The 18,382-nt window shown below is 39.0% G+C and overlaps 1 protein-coding gene across 1 annotated transcript in view; it reads left to right on the top strand.

The window, feature by feature from the left end:
* Window positions 1-18,382, top strand: part of LOC126322142 (protein phosphatase PHLPP-like protein) — a 413,563-nt gene that overhangs the window by 355,130 nt on the left and 40,051 nt on the right. The window contains exons 10-15 of the mRNA XM_049994260.1: window positions 4,811-4,871; window positions 8,914-9,171; window positions 9,687-9,890; window positions 9,989-10,151; window positions 12,435-12,565; window positions 12,855-12,995. Of these exons, the coding sequence (XP_049850217.1) occupies window positions 4,811-4,871; window positions 8,914-9,171; window positions 9,687-9,890; window positions 9,989-10,151; window positions 12,435-12,565; window positions 12,855-12,995 (958 nt within the window). The remainder of the gene's footprint in view (window positions 1-4,810; window positions 4,872-8,913; window positions 9,172-9,686; window positions 9,891-9,988; window positions 10,152-12,434; window positions 12,566-12,854; window positions 12,996-18,382) is intronic.

Below are 18,382 nucleotides of genomic sequence, written 5' to 3' on the forward strand. Positions count from 1 at the left end.
ATAAGATGCATATCTCAGTTCATGTATATGTGCACAATGTAGAAGAATCTCCATTACTGAATAGGCAATGAAGATTGTTTCATGATGGTTTGATTTTGCATGCAAATGAGAATAACTACAAAACTTATTGTGCAGTTACCAGTCTGACAGCTTTGTGGTGAATGTGGAAAATAGATTTGACCTGTTGCTTCAGTTAGAAGCTGATGAGCCTCAAGCAGTTGCAGGTGTAGACAGAGCACAACAAACTTTCAGCAGCAAGTTGAAAAGTAAGAAAGTAGGAAAATCAGTAAAGAGAAAGAAAGTTATGTTGTTAGGTAGTTCCCATGGAAGAGATGTTGGCCAACTTCTGCAGAATGAACTAGGATCAGAATACCAGGTCACACATTTTTTTTTTTTAAATGTAGTGCTGGTCTGGAGCAGGTGACAAAGGATTTAGGATCATTTTGCAAAGATTTCACTAAGGAAGACACCATGGTAGGCCAGGTAATAGTATTGACAGAGATCCTGGGTTCAGTATAGAGTTTGACCTGGCAAAGATTGCATCAGCATCAAAGCATACTAGTGTTGAGTTTGTATCTGTTCTTGGGTGCCATGACTGACCTCATTTGATCTCTTCTCTCAACAGTTTTCAGTTGAAACAGCTGCTTATGTCGGGTGCAGGGTCACACATTGGTGTGGTTTCTGTTGATTCTCTTGATTGGTGGGATTATACTAAGCATGGCCTTCACCTCAATAGGAAAGGGAAGGGTAAACTGGCTGGGAAAATAGTTGGAAAGTTAAAGGGGGGAGGCACTGTCATGAGTGATAAAATACCAGTGGTTATAGGGTTCAGAAAAGACCCTTTTTTAGGGTAGGGAGGACAGAAGAAAACCAAGTTTTAAGAAAGGTTAGGTTTGAGACAAACCTTCAGTTTGAGAAATAAAATAAAAAACATAATTCTAGCTTATTACATCAGCATAAACAGCTATTGGTTAAGAATTTTCAACAGTCAGCAGATATTTCAACTCTACCCTATTTTAACTCAGTCAATGTGAAATATCAGCTGTCTTTATTGCATCAAAATATTCGAGGACTGAGAAATAAAATTAATGAATTAATTATCTGCATAGATGAATTAGAGTCCTCAAACCCAGCTGACATAATCTGCCTCTCTGAACATCATGTGACCACTGGTATAGAACTTTTTAGTGTTACAGGCTATAGATTAGCATCACACTTTTGTAGAGCAGAAATGGAGAAAGGAGGAGTGGCCACATTCATCAGGAACTGTCATAAATTTAAGAACATAGACATTCATAAATTTTGCCTAGTCAGCATATGGAAGCTTGTGCAACAGAAGTAGAATTTAACAAAAAATCCTTCATAATATTAAGTGTATATTGAGCACCTGTTCATAAACCACCTTGAAGCTGTACTGGCCCATTTAGCAACCAAAAACAAAGAAATAGTAGTTTCTGACTTCAATGTAGATTTCCGTAGAAACTCTACCAATAACTTATTTGAGTTAGTAACACTATCATTCAACTTAATTCCCACTGTAAAGTTCCCAACTAGGGTAGCCAATTACTCACAAACAGCCATTGATAATACCTTTATAGAAAAGTCCAATGAACAAAATTATATTACAAAACCAATAGTCAATGGACTCTGACGCCTTGACATTTAGTTCCTTCTGTTAAATGTTGATACTGAACAGGATATAAAATCTGTTAAACCTGAGCTCAAGAGGGTAATCAATAAGCCAAAACGTGATTATTTTAGGACACTCCTCATTCACTGGACTGATGTTTACACTGCTCATGGAATGTATGAAAAATATAACACTTTTGCTAATAAAGTGCTTACCTTATTTGAACACTGTTTTCCCCCAAAATTAACCAAGGTTAGAGCAAAATCTACAAAGACGCCATGAATTACTCAAGGAGTAGAGGTATCTTGTAAAACAAAAAAGTAAACTGTATCTGTCAATTCAAAACAGTTCTGATATTGATGCTATAGTACATTACAAGAAATACTGCAAAATATTAAATACCGTAATATGGACATCAAAACAAATATATTACAAGGAAAAGATAGTAATATCAGTTAACAAAATAAAGGCAGTATGGGATATAGTGAAGCAGGAGACCAGTAGAACCTGACATGAAGAGGGACAAATAGCATTAAGAGTAAATGATACATTGGTGACAGATGTGTATAGTGTTACAGAACTTTTTAACAAACATTTTATAATTGTTACTGAAAAGATGTTGTTGTCAGGTTCTGTAGATGCTGCTACAGAATACCTCAGATCAGACGTTTCAAGTGACTTCCATAAGATGAGTTTGACCCTCACCACCCCAGTAGAAGTAATGTCCATCATAAAATCTTTACAATCAAAAACATCTCATGGGTATGATGAAATATCACCAAACTTAATTAAAGAATATAATTCTGAGTCAAGTAACATATTAAGCTATCTGTGTAACCAGTCGTTTATCATGGAATATTTCCGGAATGGTTGAAATATGCTGACGTTAAGCCACTGTTTAAGAAGGGAGATAAAGAAATAGCATCAAAACTCCATCCAACTTCACTTTTGCCAGAATTCGCAAAAATTTTAGAAAAGGTAATATACAGTCGACTTTATAACAATTTTATCACAAATAACATACTGTCAAAGTTCAGAAGTCAAATTTCTGAAAGGTTCTGATATTAAGAAGTCTATCTACACTTACAGTGAAAATGTACTTAATTCATTAGACAAAAAATTGCATGCAACTGCTGTATTTTGTGATCTGTCAAATGCATCTGATTGTGTAATTCACAATATTCTTTTAAGTAAATTAGAATATTATGGTATCCAGTGGGGAACTAATTACTTTTTCTTGTATATATCAATGACCTTTCATCAGTAACATTACCAGAATTCCAAGTTTGTTTTGTTTGACAATGATACAAACACTGCAGTAAATACCAAATCAAGTGTAGTCTTAGAAAGATTGGCTAATAAAATATTTGTGGGCATTAATCACTGGTTCCTAGCCAATTCTTTGTCACTAAGGTTTGAAAAAACACACTACATACAGTTCAGAACATGTAAGGGGTGTCCTACGAGTATTTGCCTTACATATGATGACAAGCAGATGGAAGAAGTGGACAGTGTTAAATTCTTGGGATTACAGCTTGAGAATAAATTCAACTGGGAGGAGCACACCAGAGAACTGCTGAAGTGTCTCAACAAATCTCTATCTGCAATGTGAATTGTCCGACATAGGGGATATAAAAATGAAAAAAGCTGGCATACTATGCTTACTTTCATTCCATAATGTCATATGGGATTATTTTTGGGGTAATTCATCAAGCCAAGCTAAAGTTTTCCATTCACAAAAACGTGCAATAATAACTATATGTGGTGTGAACTAAAGAACATCCTGAAAAAGCCTGTTTAGGGAAGTGGGGATACTAACTAATGCTTCTCAATATATTTATTCCTTAATATAATTTCTCATTAAAAATATATCACTTTTTCAAACCAACAGCTCAATTCATGGAATCAATACTAGAAATAAGAATAATCTTCACAAGGATTTAAAGTCACTTACTCTTGTACAAAAATGTGTGCATTATTCAGGAACACACATTTTCAATAACTTGCCAGCAGCCATAAAAAGCTTAACAACCAACGAAATTCAGTGAAATTCAGTTTAAGAGAAGCCTAAAGGATTTACTGGTGGCCAACTCTTTCTAATCCATTCATGAGTTTCTCAGTAGAACCAACTGATTTGTAAATAAAAAAAAAACTTTTTTAAAAAATTTTAAATTCAGTGCATTAATGAAATCTTAGTAAATGTGTGTTTGTAAAATGATTCTTTCATATAGTGTTCATAAAAAAATGTTCATTCCACTTGGGATGTGTGGAAGATACATTAGCTTATTTGTTTCAGTTGTAAATATTTGTCATGTATTATTGTTTTTCTGAAAGTCCTACATCCTGGAGGACCTCCTCACTACGGATAAATTGGAATGAAAGTAAATCTAATCTAATCTATCTAAATTAATTACTATCCAAGGAAATGTGATTTGTATGGCCTTTTTTTAGCTTTTCACATAATAGTCTGTAATTATGAAGAATAAATAAATAATATTAATGTAGGAAAAGATAGATACCTACTTAACATAAAGAAGGCATGTTAAGTTGCAGACAGGCACAACTAAAAGACACATTTCAGCAAAAGAGAAACACACACCATTCATACACACAAGGGAGCATACCTCACGCACACATGACCACCAGCTCTGGCAGCTAGGGTCAGAATGTATTCTGGCCCTAGCTGCCACAGTTGGCGGTCATGTGTGCATGAGGCATGCTCCCTTATGTGTATGAATGGTGTGTGTTTCTCTTTTGCTGATGAAGGCTGTGGCCAAAAACTTTGAGCAAGTGTCTTTTTATTGTACCTGTCTGCAACTTAATGTGTCTTCTCTTTGGTAAGTAGCGATCAGTCTTTTTCTACATTGTTGATATTCCTACCAGGAGTTTCCATTGTTTGATAAATAAATACTAAAAATAAAAAAAATCCTTCAAAGTCAAGGCACAAAATTAGAAATTAGGCTACGGTGCTTTATACATGAGAAGTTTCAAAATGGACACAAGACAATGGAAAAACAGGGAGAGGAAAAAGAAAATACAATTGCAATAACATTCTCTGCCTCCCAGTACATAATCTTGATATGAATGTGTGACCTACAGTGTCCATTTAGGATTACGTTTCTACATATCTGTCCCAGAGTGATGGAGTTAATTAATAAATTTATTGTAACTCTCTTTCAGCATTGCATAAGCTGACAATAAGTCCACCACCAGTTCACCTGATGCACTTGGATGTTTCATAGTAAGTAGCATTGTTTGGAATTATTGCCAAAACACTGTGATCAAATATAGTAGTTTTTTAATAAATTTAAACTCAGTTTATAGCAAATACGTATGTAAATATGCATATGACACTGCAGACTACAAAATTTGCAACTATAACAGTTCCTCAAAACTTGGAATGTTCAGTGTGCTGTATGCATTATGTCGCATTTCTTCCATTTATTACAGTGTATAATTTAAAAGAAAGAGTGACTGCCGAAATACCTCTTTACATGCTGCAATTAGCCTAGATTGTATTCGCAGTCCCTACAGAAATTTAACTTCGCAAGCTGTCATATATTCACAGATTTGTCATTTAATTGTAACTTTGTATCAGGCTTTTGTGAAATAATTTGCATTTACCGTATCCCTAGCAGCTTCCAGTTCTAGTTTTTCAGTATTTCTGTGCTGTTCTTTCAAAGCTGTCTGTGGTTGTAGACATTCAATATCACCTGCTCTTGCATTAGTCACTTGAATGTGCTGTAAGTAATCTCCTTTGTATCCTTATTGCATTTTCCCCTCTATCCTACCAATGGCAGAGCCCATGCGCAATAATTCCACTTCATAACCCCACAGATTTTTACAACCAGTTGCAATGAATTTGTGTCCATGTGCATATTGACACAGCTGTCATTAAAATTTGGGATTGTTGTTGTATGTTAGTAATACCCATATACCCATACCTTTTTAGTAGCCACTGTGAGTTGATCAAGTGATCATCATGCTTTTCTGGCTGAAGCTTATTTTTTTAATTATTTTGTCATTACGAAAAAGCCATCTTTTCGTAGATGTTTTAATTTTAATTGAAACACCTTTGCCCTCAGTCCATTCCTTCATTCCTTTCCAATGCCCTTTACCCAAAAAACGCAGGTGTGCAACCAGTATATACTTCTCTAATTTAGTGAAGAACCAAACACATCTCTATGTAGGCTATTATTATGATGAAATTGCCACTCCCTAAGCCATTTTAAAGCAAATGACAGCTTATTCATGAGATCAACCTACTGCCCCGAAGGAGACAGTTCTTGTGTTTTCCCCATCAATTCATTTCATTGTTCAGAGGAACATCAAATCCTTTGTTTTGTATCAGATAAAGGAAGATTTTTAGCAATATTCTGTGCCAGAGAGTATAGCATCCTAACCAACTTCCTGTGGTTTAGTTTCATATCACACTCTTAGATCAATGAATATCTTGCTGTGAGCTGATGTAGTATGATGAGCCACTTAATGGTCCAAGTATAGCATGACCTCTGTGGGTGGAAACTGCATTCCACCTTCACAAGAAATGATTATTTTCTCAAAGACTGTTTAAAGGCATTTTTTTCCCCCTCAGTCTACTGACTGGTTTGATGCGGCCCGCCATGAATTCCTTTCCTGTTTAAAGGTAGCAAGCAGGTAAAAATGGTTGGATGCTGCTCAAGTGTGAAGTTTATTTCCAGGCTATTAACAAGGTCTTAGTTTTGTTTCACATATTTTAGTTGCAATTCCAACTGTAAATCATGTAAGCTGGTAGCTCTGCTTTTTTTTTTTTTTTTAATTTAAATGATAGGAATTTCCAGCATCTTCAGTTTATATATTTAAAGTTTTATACTGTCAGGTTTGTTTGTTAATTTTCTCACAATGATCTGCTTCAATGCAGAAGGTGCACCAAAAGATACTTGCAACAGGACTGTTCATGTTTTTGCAGTTACCACAACTAATGGCTATTGCACTTTGTGTCAAAAATCCCACCATTGCTCAAGCAAAGATGGGAAACATAAAGTCTCTAGCTGTTACAAATGTTTAGCTTGAAAAGGGCCTTCATTAAAAATATGATCATACTTTTCCAAAAATACTTTTCAGCCTTCCTCAGTGCTCTATTCTACACTAATGATCAACTGAATTAGAGACAGCTATTTTGTACTGCGCAGAACTCTTGTATATCGTTGTAGTGATGATGATGTGTCAGGACATAGAGAGCCTACTTCATATAGAACTACACAACCACCACCAAAATTTAAGGTTGGCTGGAGCTGTGTCCAAGAACTTAGGTCAGATGATCTGTGAAGTCATACATGCACCTTCATGTCCTCAAACCATTCTGATGAGTTATGGGGTAGGACATTGTCTTGCTGCAGATATAACAAATTTGTGAGGTGTTGCAAGTAAAGAAGTGTATGCTCTTCATTTGACACTAGATTTCTGTATCATGCATCAGTGAGAAATGTTAATAGCTATGTCAGAGGCTTCCTTTCATTTCATCCCATGTGAACATCTCTCACATGAGAAATCTTCCACCACCTGTCACACTGATGCTCCATTGACAAGCAGAATGCATTGCCTCAAGCAGTTTATGGTGTTCTTATACTCTGCCATCAGCATGTCCTAATGTGTACCATGAACCATCATCCCAAGTGCTTCAAGCACCTAGTGGCAGTGTAGCTGCACTCATGATAATTATGTGCCCTGTAATGTGCTTGTTTGTCAGTGATTTGTTGTGACCCATCTATACTCTGTTTCAGTCCTTAATAGTCAGTAATTAGCCCTATTACTGAAATCTTTTTGTCCATGGGAGATGGGTCTGAAGCCAGTTGCTTTCCTGAAACTAGCTTCTGAAAAATCCAGTGACTAGGGGCCTCAGAAATGGACCACCCACAATGTCACTGCAATCAAGTGCACTGATGTGGTGTGTCATGACCATCCTGCACACAACTGTCATGTCAGTGGTTAGTACAAGATTTGATAACATTCCATTTCATGATACAATTTGCTATGGTGACAGAAATGCTCTCTCTCCAACTTCTCACTAATGTATATCACTCTGCATCCAGGAGAATTCTCTTGACAACTTAAAGCTAAGCTAACAAAATAATCATAGTTATCAAGTGCAGGATCAAGTTTTAAAATTTCCTCATCTAATTCTTGATTAAATATTTACCACTGCACTTACTATAGTGATGACAATCTCTTAAAGAATACTCTGTGGCTTCACAAATGCTTCAGCAGTACACAAAATAATCTTTTGTAATAAACCCTATCAAAATTCTTGACAGCTGCAGCTACAAACAATAATCCTACTGTTAGATGTTATTTGTCTGTATTAAACCCAATTCTGTCACCTCTATATGGCAAGAGCAACTACTTATCTTTATTTTTGCTATGCATACTACACAGAAAAATTGTTTTGTCACCACAGGAAACTTCACTTCTTTTATCTGGTCTGATCCTGGTACTTTTGTCATTCACATAAAATTGTTATTAAATTAAATGTTTATTAATTCTGGCAGCATATTTGTAATTTCAAGGGCTCACTATTTCCATTCTGCTGTCATCAGTGTCCTAGAATCTACACTGATATCTCTTTACTCCATGATGTTTCCCTAACCAACACCACTGCATTTGAGCTCGCTATTATCATTTCTCATTTGAACTTTCATTTTGCAGGTCTCACCATCCACCACAAGAGTTTTTTAAATGTGTCCACAAACAGGGCAAAAAAGACATCAAGTCATTTTTATTTGTCTATTTCCCTTTATTCATTTCAGTTATTGCTTCTCAGCAAGTATAGCCATAGTAGTTATGCCTCTTCTTTCTAAAATTTCTATCAGCAGTCATTTCTAAAACAACAAACATTATTTAGCTCAACAAAATGCTCTGAAACAAAGTTTTGAGTGTGAAGGAAATTATACATAATTTTATTCCTTCAAGACAACCTCATTGTCAAGGCATTCCATAAAAAGGCATTCTACTAGAACCTTCCTAGGACAATATACAATCGAAATAATTGCAAGAAAGAAGAAAATTTACTCCATATTTTCCACAGTTAAAGTATTGTAGCTGCATATCTGGAACCAAACATTTTTATCTGCCATTTGCATCAGCTTAATAACACCATTCTAAATTTCATATGATACATGTAGCCTGAACATTCTTTTGGTTCTGTATAATTATGTTCAATTAGCATTTTAAGCTTTCATCTGTGAACATAGCTCAGATTTATATGTTAATTAAAAATTAAATAATTTAATTTTTTCCCTAAATAGTAATGAGATGGAGATGTTGCCAAATTGGATACCAGGCTGTAACAAGCTGCGGGCTCTGTTTGCAAGCCATAACAAACTGCACTCGTTGCCTGAGCATATGTTCTGCAGTGACCTCACAAGTCTACAGACACTGCAGCTGAGTTACAATCAACTGTCTTCACTGCCCAGTGTTATTGGACATCTCCAATTGCAGGAGCTCTTTCTTCAGAGCAACAGCATTGCTATGCTGCCTTCAAATTTCTTTATGGCCTTATCTAGGTAAAGTTTAAAATTATTTCATGTTTGTTTGCATGACGCATTTGAATGAAAAATATATGTATACATGTTAAAGAGTTATGAAGCAATAATAATGCTGTAATGTGATCTGAATTGAGTTTGAATTCCTCTGTTTAGAAATATAAGTATATTTCTTGAAGTTTTTGCCAGATGTTAAAAACATTCATTCTAATGAATGCTGAATTGTGTTTACAACATAATCATTTTAAGCATTAACATTCATTTCACCACGTTTCAGAATTTAGTGAAATGAGCTATTTAAGAATGAAAGAAATTCTCATTTAATGTGTAATTAAATGATATACATGCTCTACTATATTTCTGTAAGTGCGTGTGTAAACAAAATTTCTTCATGTTCCTCTCCACTCATGTTGTGTTCAGTTGTAACAAATTTTCTCTTTACAGCTTTTCAGAGGGCAGCACAATTTCAAGTCTCCTCTATACTTTATCAAAGGAAACTTTTTGGTGTACATATTAACTATGCTTTCTTCTTGCAGACTGAGGGTATTGAACATATCCAACAACAGGTTATGTGAACTTCCGTCTGCTCTAAAGCTTTCTGACAATCAAGTTTATGAGATGGAGAAACTTTATCTCACTGCTAACTGCCTTACTGACAATTCACTTGAAATTATAGCCAAGTTCATAAATTTAAGAATACTTCATGCAGCTTACAATTGTCTGACCCGACTCCCTGAAAGGTAATGTTACATTTTGGATCAAGCATTTATATTGAAATTAGCTTATTGCTGCTGGAAAAAACTGTTACTAAAGATTGCTGTTTTCTACTCTTTTTTAGCTGCATATCTGCATGGAAAGACTTGGAAGAACTGATTCTCTCAGGCAATAAGTTGCAGTACCTGCCAGACAACATAACTCAGCTAGAACATTTAAGAGTTTTAAGAGTTCACTCTAACAGATTATATACGAGCCCCTGCTTTGCAAAGATGAGCTCATTGAAGGTATGTCACTGTACTCCAAGCATTTTATATCAAACATAAAACTTCAGCTTTTAAATGGAAATATTCCATAGGCATACTGGTTGAAGAAAATTGTGATTGTATATCTGCAGTTTACGAGCAGGCATATTGTCATTCACTTGATAGACAAAACAATGAACTGTGAGCAAATCACGGTAAAGAGAGAAGGAAAACTAAATATCCTAGCAATTAATCTTCTAAAACACTGAAGTTCCAGTTGCATTCATAAAAAGGTGGAGTGTATATCCTGTCAATGAATCTTTTTAGAGTATCGTTATCTGTTTTAGGTTTAGATGAATAACACACTGCTGTTCACTTTAATCTGGATATATTATTGCTTCACTTTCAATAATGTTTAATAATGGTATTGTAATTACTGTGCAAAATTATGCTCTATTCCTTTTTTAATATCACTTTTTAGAACAATAAGTTATGTTGGAAGTTAAGAAACTGATGCTAGTTCACAGAGCAGAAAGCACCCAATATGATAGGTACCACTGGGATCTCACTTCATAATGTAACACAGTTTGGAGGCACTGAAGCTATGATATTTACTGATATTCACTGGCAAGTGAAAGTGCACATAAACAAATTACATGTCATTCACATGGGCACTAAGTAAGTGAAACAATACCAACAGGGACAAACATCACAATAGGATGAATCACATGTTAACTAATCTCAGTATCATTGTACCATTTGCTGCGTGGAGTGACTGTGTGGTTTGAGGAGCCATGTCACGGACTGCGTGGCCCTTCTCATTGGAGGTCTGAGTCCTCCCTCGGGCAAGGATGTGTGTGTTGTTCTTAGCATAAGTTAGTTTAAGTAATATGTAAGCCTAGGGATCAATGACCTTAGCAGTTTGGTCCCTTAGGAATTCACACACATTTGAACATTGTACCATTTAAGGAATTGTACATTCACCATCATTTCTCACGCTTCGCTTTGGTATTTGCATTTGCAACAGATCACAACTTGTTGAACAATCGTAAAATGTCACAAAGTGAATGGCCAAATGGCCAAACATCTCATAGTAGCAGCAAAAAGATCACTACTCGAGTACTTGTCATAGGTGCTTCCTCGAAGCGCTCAAGAACAGTCTCTTCAAATACAGCATCCTGCCGTCTTCGATGTCTTCCAGCATCACCATGAGCCTGTTTCGCCTCTTTCACCAAGTCACTGGTGAATTTCTATAAACATTTGTGGGTGTGGGTGATGTCTTGATGGGTATCATTCCTCATACAACCAAAGAACTTCATGCACATCACTGTTGGATAGTCCATAAACAAAAACCATATCTCATTGTTCTTCAGATTACTGTGCTGCCATGCTTACTATATGACTAAATTGCAAGTGACATGTGTGTGCTCTGAAATGAAGCTTATGTGTGAATGCCTCTGATGTGAGATGGAGACAAATAGCAAGACCTATTTGACACATGTGCCTATCATGTTAGGGTAGTGATGGGGTGAGGAACGTTTGTATGTGTGAACTGGCAGCCATAGTGCTGCCCACCAACTGACGAACAGCAAAAGGGCAATCCCATGGCCAATTGGAGTTCATGGTACCAAGTTTCCATAGTTTAAAAATGGTGTGTTGTCAACCTACACAACATTAGTAATTTCAGTTCCTACTGGCATCAGCTGTCCAGGGTTAAAATTTCATGATGCAACTTTTCTCCACCATGTATAGGATTTCATTACATTGAATCATGTCATCAACCATCACGTCACGCTATGGCTTGTCACATATCAAATACAGTCTTTTTTCTATGTCACCATCTGCATAACTTGTAGAAAGATGATTCTGAAGACCAGTAAATAAATAAATCCTGCTCATCTCAATCAGCTTCATACTGACCAATAATTATTCCACATCCAAAGGGCAAGTATGCAATATATCTGAGGTATGCATGTAAACCTGGCTCTCTCTGCCTGTAGGTCCTCCCACAGATCACTTGTAAAGAACTTGACTGGAATCCATAGACCTTCAGTCCTTTAAATGTGTGAATGAGATACAGTGACAATATTTTTACCATATGGACCACAGTAGAATAAATCTGACAGAACTCTTGGAATCTCTTCAACCACTTCCCACACTAATTTAGATGTATCTATTCTTGTATCCTGTCATCTCTTCTGTCAGAAGAAGGAGCTCATAATTCAGAAATGTTTATTAAGTAGGTTTTTTGTGCTCATATTATGTATATTTTCATAATATAATTATTTGTTCAGAGCTGTACACCATACAATGTGCTTTCCTCAGGTTTTGGATTTGGCACACAATCAACTTGACAGAATAAATCTAGCAACACTAGTCCCAAACCAGCTGCAGTTTTTGGATCTCTCATGTAATTCCAGGCTTTACGTAGATCCACGTCAGTTTCAAGTGTACAGGTATGATCTCTTCCATCAATAACAAAATTAAAAATGATTTACAATAAAGTAATGCTCTTTGTATTATATAACTCTCATTAAAAGAGCAAGTAGCACTACTGTCTATTACAAAAACTGTATATTTAAAATAGAAACAAATATTAATTTATAAATTAACACTGTTGGTTTCTCATAGCTTAATTTTATAATGCATTATGTTCTACAGAAAAAAGATTTCAAGTATTACATATTTTATTTTACTTAGTGGAAGGAAATATTTAAATTCAAACTAGGTTTTATACCTTTTTAGGACTCAGCGGCCAATGAGTCTTGTTGATGTGTCTGGACACAACAGAACTAGTCTTCCCTCCACTCCCTATAATGAAGGGAATGGAGAACTTGATCCTCCATGGAAAATAGGTTTCTCTGAAGCAGCGGGGAGTCGAGAAAGGTAACATCATTCAATTTTAAATTATTTCAATTCCTAGGTTTTTCCAAAGGTGAAAGATATTTTTTGAATCCAGGTCATATTTATCTCTTTACATTCAATTTCCATTACATGACATCCATACCAGTTGTGTATTTCCTGTACTCAAATACTTTGCTAAGGATTTTACTCATTAGAGACAATACTTCCACCAGTGAAGCTTAATACAAATAAGAAAGACGTGACATCAGTTACTGGTAAGCATCATATTATTATTCTCTCACTTTGGCATCTCCTCTTTTCTGAATATCTCTTTCACAACTACATATCCCACAGTAGATTGCTAATTATCAGCCCTGTTCTTGTCTACGTTAAATAAATATCTATTTTCTTAATTTTCCATTGGTGTTTTCAAAAGTTAAAATTAAATAAGATGATTACTTATTTTAGTATCAGTATAGGTATGACAACACCGTGGAATCATCACTGTTGGCACAAATGCAACTATGCTGTCTAACAATTGCTCAACTACAAGCCAGGGAACTGAAGCCCACATGAGGTACTGAATCTCAACATGTAAGTTAATCTACAGGGGAGCAGAGAGTCCTAACACCAAGTAGAGAATGAGCGCAAAGGAAAACACAACATGGAACCACCATGACCAACTGACACTGAGGCACAGCTATGGCTGTGGGTATTGAAATCACCATTAGAACTTCCCAGCCAGGCCTATTGCCAGCAGCATGTAAACACCTGGGTCACTGCATCTGTCCATGCCATTCTCTACACACACCCTCCATGACAGCATTCTGTATTATTCTGCTGTGATACCCATGCTAGCTACTTTGCATTCATCTCAGTGTCCACTGGCAAGAATACTAGATTTCTCCTCCCAGCACAGGCCACATTGGGCTGAGAATGACCCAGTTTGTGCTGTAACCACTGTTGCAATTCCAGAGAGAGCATGAGATCCTCCAGCAATGAAATCAACCACTGAAGAAGACAATGCTGACACAGCTTGCTTCACCTGGAGCACGGCACATTGGGGAGGCTGGGGTAATGCTTGGCCTGCTGACATGGGCAGGGGTGAGTACTTGGCAACTGGTGAGTAGGAAAAAGAGGGTACTTATTTAAATTCCATGAGTTCCACTGTGTAAGGCACAGGAGCTAGCCCTACTGGCACCCTGTTCCATGATTGAAGGTAGGATGCCAAAGAATACACTGGAGGCAGCAGTGGGGAGCATACTATGCAATTGGGAGCCATCCACCTGAACATCATCAGAAACCAACCCTGTCACCCAGTCACCCAGCTGGCTTGGAGATGGTGGCATCATAGGTCTCCCCCCCCCCCCCCCCCCATCCCTCCCTCTGGGTTCATGGGTTAGAATAGGCCCACGGTATTCCGGCCTGTCATAAGAGGCAACTAAAAGGAGTCTCACACTTTTCAGCCCTATAAGTTCAGGTCCCATTTTATGGTTTGACATGCCACTTTCCAAATTCTACAGAAGTGCGGGCCATATGGGGAAGGACACCTTATGTGGTGCACGAGTTATCCATAGTGCCCTTAGATTTTATCTTCTGAATCTCTTCTTGTCATGGCTTTGCATCTCCACCTGAATTCAACTATTTAGGCAAGGATGCTCAGGGGTATGCCATCTTCTTCCACTGTTTCTTGTCCTCTTTCGCCCCCATGGCAGTATTGAATTTCTCTGTGCCCAATAGTCAGCATGGTAGCCAGTTAGTTATGGTGGGGTTGTCGTGTACCCATATGGTGGTAGCCCTCTGACATGGGGATTGCATTCTGATGCCTGAGCTGTAAACTTCCACATATGCCAAGGAGTAGATGCCCGTCTTCATGGGACGTCCAGATTACCACCAATGGCCATCGAGCCAGGTGGCCTTTGCTGTGGCTGGGTGGTGCACGTGGGGAGAGCCCCTGATCAGAGTGGATGGCATCAGGGCGGATGACCCGCAGTGAAGCGAACGATCTTATCTCTTTTGTTGACCAAATGGCACCAGCAGTCTCTAAGAAGGGCAAGATGGAATACAATGCTGACAGGTATGAGCCTAAATTGTTTCCCTCCCACATTACACCTTGGGAAGATCATAGTGCTACAGAAAGAAGAGAACCGTATTTGCCTCAGTATTTAGTCTGTAGCAGAATGGATGGAGACCGCAGCCTTGTTTCAGACAGCATCCCCAGCCCAATCCTGGGCGTTACTCACCTGTGACCAACTGGGTGATATTCCTGTTTCTGTCACTCCCCATAAAAGCCTCATCATTGTCCAGGGAATTATTTTCCATCGTGACCTCCTCTTGCAATCTGACGATGAGCTCCACGCCAATTTAGAATGGTAGGGTATTCATTTTATCCAGCGCATTTACAGGGGACCCAAAGACAACATGGTTGCTACTAGTGCCTTCATCTTGGCCTTTGAGGGTGATTCATTGCCTGAAAAGGTCAAGGTGATGGTCTACCACAGTGACATTAAACCATATGTCCCTCCCCCTATGCGGTGCTTTAAGTGCTGGAAATTCGGGCACATGTCTTCCTGCTACACTTCCAGCACCACATGTCAAAACTGAAGATGTCCACTGCATCCAGATACTTCATGTGCACCTCCTCCCACTTGTATCAACTGTGGAGAGCTCCACTCACCCTGCTTGCCAGACTGCACAGTACTCCAAAAGGAGCAGAAAATCATGGAGTATGAGACACTGGACCGGTTGACTAAACATAAATTTGAATGATTACACCCCTTTCGGTTGACATCCACATATGCTGCAAATATTGCCATCACAAGTGCGAGTAGTACCACACTCTGTGCCACGAACAGTGGGCCCTCCGGGCCACCAGAATACATCTGCCCCCTTGCTTGTAGGGGGCAAATCTTCCATTGCTTAAATCTTCCATTGGTCCCAAAGCACCTACTTTTGGAGCAAGCAACCCCCCCCCCCCCCCCAAACAAAGGGGAAATCTGTCCCCTCCTCCCCTACCCCCATCCTGAGAAGCAACAGCCTCCTCTGGCTCCATGGTCTCCACTAATGCAACAGCAGACACTCATCAGTGGCTAAAGGAGCCAAGAGCTACTGGACAAAGAGCTTCATGTCTTCCTCTGTGCCTGAAGCTACTTCAGAGAAGTCCTCCCAGCAAGCCCCTAAAGAGAAGCAAAAGGGCAAGTAAACCAAGAAGAAGTCTGCTAAGAAACAGGACCCTCCAGTGGCCCCAACACAACCACTCCTTACCAATTCTGCATTTGAAGTTGAGGTGGAGATCTTAGTGTCCCATAAGGACCTGGACCTCACTGGTGCCTCATCCACTATAGGAATGTATATAAATACTCAATCCATGGCAGCAGGTGACCCTGAGGTGTAACCTGCCTCCTTGCACACTTCACACCTTCCTCGAGTAGAATTGCTGTTGCTTTTTCCACCACCTGGCTGTGGAGCTATGGTAACTGTTAAGCTTTAGACCTGCTTTCTGCATTGCCCTCCAGGAAACCTAGTTCCCAGCAGTGTGGTCCCCTGCCCTCCATGGCTATAGGGGATATTACAAGAACCACATGGAATATAATAGAATGTCAGGAGGAGTTTGCGTCTCTGTCCTGAACTTAGTATGTAGTGAACCTGTGCCCCTTCAAACTCCTCTTGAAGCTATGGCTGCCAGGATAAGGACAACAGAGGAAATAATCGTAACTGCAATGTATATCTTGCTCCAGATGGTGCTCTATCCTAAATGTATTGGCTGCGCTGATTCATCAACTCCATAAACCTGTTCCACTTTTGGGACATTTTAACGCCCATAATCCCTTGTGGGGTGACACTATGCTTACTTGCTGAAGTAGAGAGGTCAAGAATTTACTGTTTCAACTTGACCTCTGCCTCTTAAATACTGGGGGGGCTCATGGTACTTACTCGGCTACTGATTTATCACGTGCATCCCAGCACTTCTTCCATCTGCCCACTGGAGAGCCCACGATGACTTGTGTGGTAGTGACCACTTTGCCATCTTCCTGTCACTCCCCCAGCATCATGCCCATGGACACCAACCCAGATGGGCTTTAAACAAGGCAGACTGGGAAGCTTTCACCTCTGCTGTCATCATTGTATCTCCCCCAAATGGTAACATTCAATGTAGTGGTTGAGCAAGTCACCAGGATGATCATTTCTGTGATGGAAAACGCGATCTCTTGTTCCTTAGGGTGGCCCCAGCAAAAGACAGTACCTTGATGGTCACCAGAACTTGCTGAGGCCATTAAAAAGTGTAGGCGGCCTCTTCAGTGACATAAGCGGCGCCCTTCCCTGGAGCACCTAATAGCTTTTTAAATGACTCCTTGCCCGCACCCAGGTTATAAAAAGACGGAAGCACGAGTGTTGAGAGAGGTACGCCTTGACCATTGGGTGCCATACATCATCCTCCCAAGTCTGGACAAAGTTGAGACGTGTTTTTGGATACCATACCCCAACAGGTGTCTCTGGCATTAAAATCAGTGGTGTGTTATGTACCGACGCAAACGCAATTGCCGAGCACTTTGTTCAGCACTATGATTGAGACACTGCGTCTGAGAAATACCCCGCAGTCTTTCGCACCCTCAAACGGCGGATGGAAGGGAAAGCCTCCTCGTTCACTGTTCAGCACAGTGAACCCTATAACGCTCCATTTACAGTGTGGGAGCTCCTCAGTGCCCTTGCATATTGCCCCGATACCGGTCCTGGGTCAGATTGAATCCACAGTCAGATGATTAAACATCTCTCGTCAGACTACAAGCGACATCACCTCGTCATCTTCTACCAGATCTGGTGTGATGGCATCTTACCATCGCAATGGTGGGAGAGCACCATCATTCTAGTGCTCAAACCTGGTAAAAATCCGCTTGATGTGAATAGCTATTGACCCATTAGCCTTACCAATGTTCTTTGTAATCTGTTAGAATGCATGGTAAGTCGGCAGTTGTGTTGGCTCCTGGAGTGATGTCGCCTACTGGCTCCATGCCAGGACTGTTTCTACCAGGGTTGCTGTATCACTGATAATCTTATATCACCTGAGTCTGGCATCTGAACAGCCTTTTCCATGTGCCAACACCTAGTTGCCGTCTTTTTTGATTAATGGAAAGCTTATGGCACAACCTGGCGACATCCTTTTTATTCTCGTGATCAGCCAGCCATGGTTATCTGCTCTCTTGTTTTAATCTCTTCTACCTTTTTCTTGCTTCCCTAGCTGTGGTTTTTGTGTCCTATTTTGGCCCTTGTAGTGTTTGTTGCCTTTCTGTCGTTCTTGTGGTTTATCCTTCCTGTCTGTATCGTGCTGTATGTCTCGTTAATTTTTCTTTCCCTTGTGGATTTGTTTTAATAGGAACAAGGAACCGATGACCAAGCAGTTTGGTACTTTTCTCTCCACCCCCCCCCCCTTT

The sequence above is a fragment of the Schistocerca gregaria genome, chromosome 2 (assembly GCF_023897955.1).
Source record: "Schistocerca gregaria isolate iqSchGreg1 chromosome 2, iqSchGreg1.2, whole genome shotgun sequence".
Classification (NCBI taxonomy): Eukaryota; Metazoa; Arthropoda; class Insecta; order Orthoptera; family Acrididae; genus Schistocerca; species Schistocerca gregaria.